This window comes from Pungitius pungitius, chromosome 4 (assembly GCF_949316345.1).
Source record: "Pungitius pungitius chromosome 4, fPunPun2.1, whole genome shotgun sequence".
Lineage (NCBI taxonomy): Eukaryota > Metazoa > Chordata > Actinopteri > Perciformes > Gasterosteidae > Pungitius > Pungitius pungitius.
In genome coordinates this window covers 16014037-16026807 of record NC_084903.1, presented here as the reverse complement: position 1 = coordinate 16026807, position 12771 = coordinate 16014037, and the positions used below count along the sequence as shown (strand labels likewise).

At 46.7% G+C, this 12771-nt stretch overlaps 1 protein-coding gene across 1 annotated transcript; it reads right to left on the bottom strand.

Annotated features, from left to right (window-relative positions):
• Window positions 1–3342: 3342 nt before the first annotated feature.
• On the bottom strand, window positions 3343–10977 carry dld (deltaD). Its single transcript, XM_037456535.2, has 12 exons — window positions 10727–10977; window positions 10282–10587; window positions 9529–9589; window positions 8550–8807; window positions 7371–7431; window positions 7126–7256; window positions 6849–7018; window positions 6534–6750; window positions 6249–6422; window positions 5415–6144; window positions 5043–5274; window positions 3343–4947 (listed from the first exon to the last, which is right to left on the bottom strand). Exons 1-12 carry the CDS (start codon window positions 10778–10780, stop codon window positions 4942–4944), a joined length of 2400 nt encoding a protein of 799 aa, XP_037312432.2. The 5' UTR covers window positions 10781–10977; the 3' UTR covers window positions 3343–4941.
• Between the last annotated feature and the right edge of the window lie 1794 nt (window positions 10978–12771).

Below are 12771 nucleotides of genomic sequence, written 5' to 3'. Positions count from 1 at the left end.
AGAAGTGAACACAAATTAAACTCATCAAAGTGAGAGGGAGTGAGAAAGGGAGAGAGAGGGAGAGAGAGAGAGAGAGACAGCAGATGTCTCTCTCTCTCTCTCCCCTCCTCTGTGTCCACTGTGGCAACATCTGCTTCCTCCGCTGTTCTTTCCCATCATGCAGTGGGCGTGTCCTTTGTGTTGCCCCCCCCCAGCTTCTTTGTTCTAGCCAATCATTGTCCTCGCCAAGCTGTTCCCACGATGCACCAGTAATGACCAGAAGGCGCTGATGGGAGCTGGTGTCTCTGAAGGAATGACTCTCTTTACAACCAATTTATCCCCAATTGAGAAATACCAGTAAACAAAAATAAAAACAAAGTTCCAACGTTTACCCGACAACAGCTGAGCCATACGTTCAGTTTTAAGTTCTTCAATTTCCAAATATGCCCAAGAAAACTATGATTTCAACAAACAATGCATGTACATTAACTTAAAAGTATAAAAGGAAAGATCGTTTTAATAGAGTCATGCTGTGAACAGATTCAGATGAGTGAGACAATCAGGCAAAGAGGAAGAAGGTAGAAGAAGAAGGGGGAGAAATAGTATGTAAAAGAGAGAGATGGCGCTCTGGGAAAAGATCAGAGCCACGTCCCTGGGGAGCTGCGACAGATGAAGTCGCTGAATCAGCTGTCTGTCATTGTGGGACTCAGGCTGCTGTGGTCACTTCGTTTGTTCAAACTCAACAAAGGAGGATGGCTGAGAGAGAAATCTCTGTTTTCCCACAAGATTTAACCCAAAAAGAGCAATGTTCAGTTTGTGTGGGGTCCAATTAAAAAGCTAATAATAAAGCAAGAGGGGAGAAGAGATTTGAAATCAGTGACTTGCGGTTTCGATGCTGTTTATTCGAAAAGGTGAAGACACAAAGAGAAGAAAAAAAAACTGAAAATGTTTACGTTGATTCCACATTGGCACCAACCATTTCCTGCTCCTCTGCCTTGTGTTTGGACGGCTGTTTATGTTTTGCCCACTTAAAGCGCTGTCCACTCGCTATCAACATCAAGCCATTCATATGGTGGCGATACAAGGATCCACCTGCTGTATCAAGATTTAAATCCATGCTCACATAGACACCAACTTGGGGTTCAGTATCTTGCAAAGAACAATTTCGCATGTGGACTGAACGATGCTTCTGATCCTCTGTACAGAATCTCAACAAATATATTTTAAAAACCCAATATGTATTCATGTTAAACCCCAATAACACGAGGGAGCCCCTGTCTCTTCAGCTTTCTGCACTGTTATGTGTGTGTGTGTGTGTGTGTGTGCGTGTGACAGGTGACCAGCGTGTGGACAAAAGAAGGATCAGCGGCAAAGTGTAGGCTCTCGTTTTCACAATTTGTCCCCATTTCCAAGCAATCTCTCTCTCTCTCTCCACCCCCCCCCCCCCCCCCCCACACACACACACACAGACACACAAACCAACGGTCATTAAAGTGTATGCTTACACAACGACACACACATACACGTTCAAACAGATCTGTGAGGGGAGAGGACTGCAGCATATGAATGGACAGATTTATCAGATTATAGCAGAGACACACTTAAACAGCCTGTTCCCTGGATTAGCTTCGGTCCTGCCTACTCTCTGTTAGAATAAAAAGTTTGTGTGCGTGGAGAGACAGAGGGAGGAGAGCCAAAGAGACAACATATTGTCTGACATACATTATTTGGGTATTCACAGATTTGTGTATACATTGTGCATTACTTTCACTGCTGCCATTAAACATCATCCGTGTTTCCTTTACCAAAAAATGTTGATTCTCAATCCTATACTACAAATTACAGTAAAAGGCTGAATGAACTGAACAGATGAGCACTGCCTGTGTGAATCTGGGACTGACGTAATAAACGCTTATACTCCATTATATTTCATTCTGAAGAAGTTTGAAATTCCCCCTCTGAAGTTGGAAGCGCGCTGTGCTTTATGTGCAGTGGCGCGGCATATGGCAGCCAGTGACCAGGGCTTTGTCTGACTATTGACACCACAGAGATGCAGAGAGGGAGGATGTGAGTGTGTGCGACTGTCCGGGGCCGGAGGAGAGCCTAACAACAACAAAGGACCAGCTTTAAGCCTGTCTCCTCTGATTTTCCAACTCAGCAAAAAGCTATTGTGGCACTGAAAAAAAGTTAAGTTAAAAGCTTAGCATGGTATGTGCTAACAACTGCCCGCCGCTTGCGTAATACATACTAGCAAATAGTTTTTGAGCGGTCACAGTCGCAGTCTTTGGAAGGGCAGCGGTCTCTGTGTCTACAACAACGGGACAGGCTGCTCCAACACGCCGGTCTGTAGCTTGACTTTTAGTATATTTATAGACTCTTTGTCAAATAAATGAGAAAAAAAAACGTAACTGGACATCGTTTACAATAAGTTTACTTTTGGCAGCAAGGCAATGAACTGTATGTGTGTGTGATAGTGTGTGTGATTGTGTATACGTGCTAATGTTGACCCGTAATTCACTCGCTTCTGTAATTGCAGCAAATTTCTGATCATCTGTCATCCAATGTCAGCGCCATGTGTGCGTGTGTGTGTTTATATGAGACTGCAAACCAGATGAGTTTCTTTGAATACACACACATGCACACACACACACACACACACACACAGAGTAGTTAGGCAGGGGCAACTGGGACTAAATCCAGACTGGTGGTTTCTCTCTCCGGCTATAAATACCCCTTTGCTAAAAACAAAATAACACACAAAAGCACTGATTCTCATGTACACAGAACAAAAACATTGATTCACAAACAAATCAACACACAGACTAATATAAAGACAAATACGTACTGTAACTAGGCACATATGCACACACACACACACACACACACACTTCATCCACTCCCACGCACAAACACTTACACACAAAGAGATGGCTCTGGCCTCAGAGGAGGCGAGCTAAGCGGTCTATGATTACGGGGTGTGTCTTTGTCTCATTTAGTGGTTCCACAAGGAGACAGTCTTCTGCTGCGTCAGACGAACACACACACACACACGCAATCACACACATGCAGACACTAACACACTCAGAGACAACCAATCCATCAGCTTGAATTTGGTAGATTTCCATGTAAGGAACACGTAAAATTAGCTTCATCTGAGACTAATATTTAGTTTTGGCATCTTCTACAACGTGAAGCTTCAAAATACAGCTAAACATTGCGGTTGTACTTTGACCATATATTAATGTAATGGAAAGCAAGGAAACCATTTTTTTCCTTGTAAATGTAATCTTCACTAACAAAAGGCAGCCACATATTAATATGAGTTGAAAATGAATCAAAACCAGTCATGCTATAATTCATTCGTCTTTTATTTTGGAAAAATATTGCGATGATTTCCAGGAATAAAAATGACAGGCTCTGTACATACGACTTTTCTCTTAAATACAACACAGTCACAGGGGTCTCAAGTGCCTAATACATACATGCATACATACATACTTACATACATACATTATCTGCCAAATAAAAAAAATCCAACTTAAATTATTACATGTTTAACAAGAGAAAATTCCCAACAAGATGGAACACAATAATTACATTATTAAATTAAAACAATACATCTTTCTTTAGATATAAAATAAAAACGAATGATCCTAACCAACAACAGGCAGAGTGATGGTGTCCTTTAATTGGCTAATAGTGGAAGACTGAGAGTGACGGGAGTGGGCGTGGGCAGTGCATCTATTTGACACCACACGGGAGTCATCTGCTCTTCTGTACACACACTCTTACACGCACGCACAGCTCCATAGTGCAATGAGGTCTTGGCAGTTAAGACTATTCCTTGATAGGTCGGCTTGCTTAGAAACACAACAGCATCATCTGTGGAAGTGTATGAGCAAGTTCTTTATGATAATTATGGGGGGGAAAATAAAACAAATTCTGTAATTGAAAAATTACACTTCCTTTAAATGTTGTCTGATTTGTTTCATCATCTCTTCCTGTGTTTGTTCCCCTGTACTGATTCTTGTGTTTCTTATTTTGCCCTTCCCAAAACATTGCCCTGTGTATCACAACTTTCAGGGGTCAGGGGGCCAGTATGGCCCAACAGGATCCATGTTGGATCAATCTGCAGTCACTACTGGAGTCTTCAGTTCTCGATTTCTTATGCTGAGAACCAGCTCAGCCAACACTGTCTCTGTCAGTGCTGCACAGCTCAAGATGTGCGCATGCTGTCCCACTGTTGTTACTGTTGTTTTGTCAGGAAAAGCTCCAATTGGGACTTCAATGAATTCTTAACGACACATTTTATATACAGCAGAAACAGCTGCAATTGTAGCAAAGTACAGGGACCGCTACTATTACTTCATCCTTCACTCTGCAGCACTGCACAGAACATGAACTGTCCAATATCCAAAAACAGCTTTTATGCTGCACCGTAAAACCACAGCACATAACAGTACTAAAACAGTACTTCAAAAGTTCTCAGTACTCCAAAGGTACTACACAGTTCAATCAACCAGTACTCCATGGTACTACAATATCTTCGGCCAACATCCAAGTCAATACTCCATAGCTCCTCCTGGGACAAGGGGCTCATCTTCCACTGCTGCATGAGTGCTTGGTCAGCACTATTTCTGTACCAGGTTTGTACGAGTGTTAGCACCGTCTTCTGTTGCTTCATCCACAGCACCGAGTCTGCATTCGACATCCATCGCAGCTCATAAATGTCAAGTATCCACCCGTAGTACTACTGTAGTACTAAGTCCTTGCCAAGTCGGTACTGACTATGTGTTGGCTCAGTGGCACCTTGGCTCAACGTCTGCAGGTAAATCCCAGGGAACAGCAGCAAACAGCAGGAGTAAAACCTCCCGGAGACAAGCTGAGCTCTACTACTCAGGGCTGGTGTGTGTGGACCGCCATCAACCACAGGAAACTGGTCTGATCTGGTCTGGACTGGTATCATACCTGTAAACAGAGAGAAAAAAGTCAGTGTCTGCTTAGGTAAGTTACAATTATTCAGTATATTTGCCGCACAGATTATTCTGCTCCTGTGTACTCACCTCTGTGGCAATGATACATTCATCTTTTTGGTCCGACATGACGTAGACGGACTGGTATTTGGTGCCGTTGGCACACTGGTACCTGCTGTCACTGGAACTGTGGTATTCAACTTCACTACTTGACTGGTATTTGCGGTCACTCGCTGCGTGATAGTTCAACTCGCTGGATGACTGATATTTTGCTTCACTGCAGCTTGGTGAGTCGTCGGCTTGTTTCATTTCTGATGCGTCACTGTGGGACAAAGAAGAACACAAACAGATTCAGAAACGCTGTCGTTCACACAAGACATGTTATCCTCGCATCCAGGCCGACATTTTCATCCATGCGGGTTGATACATGCACAAACTTCCAAGTGAGTATTTCGTATGTACCTGTGTTGTCTCTTCCTGTATCTTTCCTCCGAGTCAGCCTCATCAAACATTTCGCATTTAACCTCTGGCTCGTCACGCTCGTCTTCTTTACACAGCGACAGGTCCTCAGGCCGGAGCTCATGGACCAGGTTGTACTCCACACTGGGGTAGCGGGTCTTGAAGCCGTTCTTCTCTGATCCGTTGAGCCCACTCATTCCACTCACACCCCCGAGGGGCCCGTCGATGTCCGAATGGTAATCCACCTTCTTGTTGATGTTTTTTATTGACGTTGTCATTACAGCAACCTGTTCCTTGTCACTGCGGAGACAATTGTTGGTGGTTGTCAGGTTGTTCATGGTCTCGCGGCTGTCGCTGTGGACACTGTCGCTGTGGTGACTGTTCCTCTCCTGCAGTTTGACCCGGATGTAGACCACCAACACTGAGCTTCCGATCAGAATCACAAGTACAAGGAAGACCCCGGCACACACAGCGGTCCACGGGAATCCACTGTCGTCATCCTCCTCGTCTTCGGCATTTTCATTTTCCGGAGAAGAATATCGCCGATCCGGCCCATCCACCACCGGCTGACCCCTGGGAACCTGTGGCAAGAGGAACTGGCAGTTGTGACCGCCGTAGCCGGGGACGCAGGCGCACACGTAGCGTCCACCTCGCTCGTGGCAGGTGGCTCCATTGTGGCAGGGGTCGTGATGGCAGCGGGAGATGGGGGAGCTGCAGTTTTCGCCAGTATATCCTGAAGAAGAAAAAGAAGAATAGAGTAAGAATCCAGAGCGGAGCTATGATGAAGCTAAATACAAAACGAATGATGTAAACATCATCAAGACTGCGCTGTCATACCTGGAGGGCAGGTACAGGTGTAGCCGTTTGCTTCCTCCTGACACGTCCCGCCGTTCTGACAAGGGAAGGACTGACAGTATCCGCTGAGGCTGCTGCTGTCCTCGCAGTTTTGACCTGAAAATCCCTCGGGACACTGACAAAGGTAGGAGTTCACCAGGTCCACACATTTTGCACCTGCAGGGGGGGAGAGCGATCAAAACAAAGAGCAAGGGTTAGTCCTGAGACACTCGCTCTTAAGTTTATGCCTGACTGTAGGGGGACTTAGAAACACAGAGGACCACATACCGTTTGAACAGGGGTTGGAGGAGCAGTGGTCGATTTTCTTCTCGCAGTTGAAGCCGGCGTATCCCATTGGGCACTGACAGAAGTAGCCACCTTCAGGGTTGTCGGCGCAACGCCCGGCATTAAGGCAAGGCCCGTCGGCACAGGTGTTGGCACTTAACTCGCAGTTGTTGCCATAGAAACCGGGCGGGCAGGTGCACTTATAGCCGCCGTCGTCGTCCTACAACGGAAATGTTGCAAACGGTGGTTAAACTCAGGCTAGATTCAGTGAACACAGTCGCTTTGATCAACACATCGCATCGCTCGATTGACACTCACAGTGCAGCTGCCTCCGTTGCGGCAGGGGCTTCCAGAACACTCGCTGACCTGGATCTCACAGCTGGCGCCCGTGTATCCAGGCAGACAGGAACAAGTGTAGCTGCCCTGGCCAGTGTTGGTACAGGTGGCTCCGTTGAGACAGGGCTTGTGGTGTGTGCAGTAGTTCAGATCTGTAAACATCAACAAGGAGCAACATTCGTAAATAATGCAGTCTAAATATGAAGAAACGGGGACAGACCGAGGGGCAACAAAGTAGTAAATCGCTCAGTAAACTCACCCTGGTTGCAGAAGAGCCCACCCCATCCCTCCTGGCAGTTACACTGCCAGGGCTGTTGGCAGGTGCCGTGGAGGCAGCCTGGGTAACGGATGCAGTCATCACAGTAACGCCCACTGAAGCCCACTCGACACCTGGGAACACAGAAAGCATTACATGTTGTTAACAACAATGCAGCTGTCCATTCATGATCCATCTCAGCAAAACCCAGATGGAAAGAACTGATTTTAATTGTCATGGTGACTTACTTGCACTCTCCAGGTTTATCGCAGAAACCATGTTCTTCGTCACAGCCAGGAAGACAGATTGCTGCAGAGAGGAAACAGACAGTAACAGGTGAATCAAGGGAAATCCAGTCTTGGAAACATGTGTTTACCCTCCATCAGTCCTAACAGCTGCCTGTCTGTCTGGCGCCCCAACCTTCTTATCTGTTTGTCTGTCTTTCAGCCTGTCTGTTGGCCTGTGTGTCCCTACAATCGCTTTACCTGCTGACCTGTAGGTCTGGCTGTCTGTCACAGAGGCCTAAAAAAACCCCAGGGGTTCAGGTTTGGTAGTTAAAGACACATTGTAGCAAAACCCTATAGGATTCAACAGGCCACAGGCAATTTTGGTCACGAAAAGGGGGAAACAGCCAGCCAAGCCCTCTCCTTTAACATGGTTTCTCTTCAACACAAAAGCACGCCACACAAAGCCTCCTTTCTCCCCTTGACTGTGGGTCAGAAGTCCCTTTTCTCACCAATGGCCCCTCTCCTCCTCTTCCCCCCGTTTCTACCCTCCAACTTCTGATCCTCCTCCCTTCGTCTTCAATCGACCTATACGATCCTTCTCCTCCTCTCCTCTTCCTCTCCTCTTCTGAATTCATCCTTTCCCTCCTCCGCTCCTCCCGTCTCTCCTCACTCCCCTCCTCCTCCCTCCAGGGCCAGCTGGTCTGTGTGGAGCTAACTACCAGACAGCTGCTCCATTGTCTCCTCTCACCGAGCAGCTGCCCCCTCCACAACAATACACAACCCCGCTCGGCCAATCGCAAGCGCGAGCAGCAACAATACAGAACCCCCACTTGGCCAATCGGGGAGGTGGTTTGGGGTGAGGAGGCCCCAGTGGTCTAATGGAAGGCACGCGGCGTGTGAATTACTGAGGAGCCACTGCGGCTCATTAGAATGGAGGCCTCCGGTGCTACGGGATAACTAACTGACGCCTGTTGCACACGGGCCCTACGTTAGGAGGTGGGAAAAGTCCCTCAACAATAAAGATAGGCTTGTGAGTAACTGTGAAAATTACTTTTCAAAAATCTAAAGTGCATCATATCTAACGACTCCTTAGATATGTGAGTTAAAAATGGCTTCTTCAGCTCTCTGAGTCATAACTAATAATAAGCATGTTTCAATATTCCTCATGGGAGCAGATTAATGGAAAAAAAACACACTTACATTCAGTGCAGTATTGTCCCTTCCAGCCAGAGTTGCATATGATATCCCCGCGCTCGCCACAGGTGAAGTGCCCAAAAGCATCATCTCTGGGCCGACAGAAGACAGAGCAGCCATCGCCGTAGTAGTGCTCATCACACAGGAAGCGATAGGAGTAACGCAGTTCAGTTCTGCCGGCCGTCTGTATGTCCTTGAACCACTCTTCTCCCACAGTCAGGTGACGCTGCGTAGTGACCCTGCTGATCAGACGCTCCGGGTTGTCTGCAAAAGTCAACCAAGCAGATCGTTATTGGTCATATTTTGATAAAAGCATGATGTTCAACAGGTGCACAAGGCGGGTGACACCGTGTTATATCAAGTTATGACACTTATCCAATTTGTTTACTAGATCTAAAATATACGTATTTTGTATTAGTAATTTTAGATCTAGGATTGATTATACTTTTTTATTGTTCAAAGACACTAAAGAATAAAATTAAAATGATTTTCAATGCCTTCTCATTTAGGAAGAGAGTGAGATTAAACCTGGTACCATATTTTTCACTCCACCAACATATACACCCCCATGTTTTGGTCAGTTAATGCTTATTAGCGATAACATTATCCCATTAACATTACAGTAAGTGAATTTTACACTGTAGAGGCTTATCTCAACTTGCCCCTACAAAGACTTTGGGTGGGTTTTATCTTTAGATGCTAAATAAACATCCAAAAGTGTGGCACTGTGCATAAAAATGTTTATTTGTTATCAAATCAAAAGGCTTATATGCCTGTATGTAAAAGGCTACAGAAATGTATGTACAAAGTGTCTAGAATTTATGATAAAACGTCAGCATAATGCTCTTTAAAATTCAATACACCCGGTCTCTCACTAATGACTGAGCACTCAGTGAAAAACATGCCACTGTGAAAAAGCAAGGTCGCCATTAGCCTTCTGGTTTGTGTTTGAGTTACACTGCTGCCTTTTCTGGCTGTCACCCACCTGTTGTCAGGTCATCCAGGGAGTCAGTGTGCAGAGCTTCAATGATCAGTGAAAACGTCCCCTGAGGAGAGACAGAGAGAGTGAGTCAACAGCTGCTCGGCCTGCAGACCTCCCTCCCTCCGCAGAGCAGCGGAGGGCCATTAGGAGGCCTCCCAATAAACTTCACAGCCTAATTCCCGTGTTGATTAGGGGCCTAATAAGGGCAACTACCTGCTCCCTTTTCACACCCCTGCTACTATCACACTCTGACACCGCCGTAAAACCGAGCAAGGCGGAATTTCACGCCGCGCTGCCAATGATGTGCCAACTCAGAGGATGTAAAATTTCCCACCACGCCTGGTCGGAGGAGAGGAGCGTTTGGTGACCCCCCCCCCCCTCCTCCTCCTCCTCTTCTCACAGACACACACACACACACTCGCCCTCCTCCCCTCCCCGTGTTATCCTACCAAAGAGCACAGAAATACTACAATAGCCCCTCTCACACAGAGCTGACAAAGACCCTCACAAGTGTTGAGTTCGGGAGCATCTGTTGCGTTTTGCACTCTTCAAAGCTAAGATGTCCCGATGGAGTAGGACTCTAATAACTTCACAGTCTAACATTTACCGTTAAAACTTCAAAATCTGTCAGCCGTAATAAAAAATAAGAAAAACAATTATATTGTGTTTCAAAATATTACTAGTTTTATAATAAAATTTGGGGAAAAGAAGTACAGAATTGTAATAATGTCTAATAAGATGCTAACAAACACTTACCGGCCACGTGAAGCCGAAGGGGAAGTGGATGGGGTTGGTGAAGCTGTCCGCGTTGGTCTCCGGCACCTGGAAGGAGTTGGAGCCGAGGACGGGAGTCACAGCGCCGCCATAGGTGCAGGGAGGCTCGGGGGAGACGTTTGCCTGGTAATGCTTCAAGCAAACCCGAAAGAAGGTCTTGCACTCACACTGCTGGCTGTGGCCCTGCTGATGAGAGGAGCCTGCGGGGCAGCAGTTTGAGTTCCCCGGTACCCCTTTCTTGTTGAGGAACTCCTGCAGCTTCAGCTCAAACACTCCGGAGCACAACACCTTTAACACACAATCAGCCCAAGTGTGTTTTAAGAAAGGTGACTTCACGATGTTTCGAATTTTGAAACCAAAAAAAAAGTGCAAACACACGTGCGAATTAATAGTCTTTAATGTGATCATGCGCTCTTAATGGACCTACCTGGCAGGTGAGTAGGGAGAGAGTGACAACCAGGAGCAGAAACAGGCGTCCCATTGTGTTGACAGCCCTTCGACAAGCAGTGAAAGCTCCTCAGGTCCGTGTAGCCCGACTCAAACAATCATGGAAAAGGTTTTCAAAAAACGTCCCCCGCTATGTCACAGTCAAGGTGAACTCTTGACGCGCTGGAGGGAAGGTGAGGTGAAACTTTTCCTCTGGTGCGTCTGTCTTTCTGCCCTCTAGTTTTCCATACGAGGCACGGGTTTTTGACAGGGGGGGGGGGGGGGGGCGAAGTAAAGTAATCCTCAGCAGAAGGAACCCCTCGGAGAAAGCGTGGATGAAATCCCCGATGGAAATATCAGAGAGTTAATTCCAGTCAATCGTTGTAAGAGCAGAGGCAGATCTTGACGGCCTTGTTTATTTCCCCACTTGATAGATTACAATATGCTGATGCTACGTCTTCGTCTCTCTGCGTCTCTCTCTCGGAATAACAGTGCGTGTGTCTGATGGGTCTCCTGTCCTGCACAGGGTTTTATACCGAGCCTACAGGCGAAGGGTAATAAGATGCAAATGAGCCCCTCTGCTCCTCTTCCTCCCCTCCCCTCCCACCACCACCACCACCACACCATAGTCCGCCCCGGGGCCGTCACAAAGAAAAGAGGGGGGTGCGGGAGTTTTTTTTCTAGGGGGGGTGCACCACACAACTTTTCTAAACCCGTACCCCCCCCCCCCCCTCCCCCTCGCCCGCCCCTCTCCCCTCCTCCCTCTCTCAAAGGGACAGACCAAATGGCTAGTGAGCTGTTAAATGTGCAACAACCCCTTTGCCTCCCCTGATGCCTCCCTCCTACACAACGCAACACACAGGAGCCATTTGCATTCCGACAAATTCTTTAACCTCAGCACGCAATCCTCCACATCTCAGCATCCAGTGATTTACACACGCAGCAGCGCAGTCCGACGGTGGCTGCTCGTGGTCCCTTTGGGGTTACGCTAAAGGCTTGGCCGGCTTGTTCCCTGGCCAGCCGGCTGCCAGACGTCCCAACTGCGTTACAACGACCATCTGCTCCGCCACATTCCTATGGTGTTACCCCTGCCGAGGCTTTCACATGTTCACACCCCCCCCCCCCCTAAAAAAAAAGTAGTCGATTTGTTCCTATTACCTTATCTTTATTTCTTGGTGTACTGCACCACACCCCTCCTGTAGTGCGCCGCGACGTTTTTTTGTCGTGTTATTGTTTTAAATGCCGGCACTAAGATTCACAGATTTATTGGTTAAACCAAAACAAAAAACTACAAGTAGAATTTAACTACGTCACTTTATGTCAAGGACAAATATGCGTATAACCATAAATCCAAGCATCGCGCAAAGACGCACCAAAATAAATGCGCACACGGACTGACTGCAGGGTGACACACACCTACACTTTTTTCAACCGCATGCCTCTGTATTTCCCTTACTTGCTCTTTGAGAGAGGCAGTAAAAAAAAGACTTGGTGGTGTGTCACTCGCGTGGCTGTCATTAAGGGACTTTGTGAGGAGGGAGAGTAGGATGAGGAGGGGGAGGGGGGCCCAGAGGGAGTAAAGTTTTTTTTTCTTTGTGCTTTCAGCTGTATGGTAATTGGGCCGGCAGCACCTGCTCTCCCACAATAATACATCACCAGAAAGAGAGAGAGAGAGAGAGAGAGAGAGAGAGAGAGAGAGAGAGAGAGAGAGAGAGAGAGAGAGCATGGCTATAAACAGTGAGTACAATAGTTTGATAGCAAAATATCTCAGTTCCTACATTCAATCAAAACGTTGTGAAACAATATAAGACCCTGATGGAATAGTAATAGGCTACTAACGCAACTCTAACTCCACTGTCTGATTTGCATATGTGTATCTTCAGAAAAATGCGGGGAAGAATTCGCACTTGTTGGAATGAAGTCGTTGTGGTCTTTCTCTCTGGCTCTGAAATAAAAGGTTCAATTTTTACCAAAAGTACTGAATGAGAGTTGACTGATTTCTTTGTTAATGTGTTGTAGCAGGCAGTAAAGTAGCATCTTTTGCGA

Bases quoted from the DNA above. Each gene is read 5' to 3' on its own strand.
- dld (XM_037456535.2), bottom strand. From the start codon at position 10,780: ATGGGACGCCTGTTTCTGCTCCTGGTTGTCACTCTCTCCCTACTCACC. The intron at 7,257-7,370 runs GTAAGTCACCAT...CTGTGTTCCCAG, and splicing joins GATAAACCTGGAGAGTGCAA to GTGTCGAGTGGGCTTCAGTG. The intron at 6,145-6,248 runs GTATGACAGCGC...TTTCTTCTTCAG, and splicing joins CACCTGTACCTGCCCTCCAG to GATATACTGGCGAAAACTGC.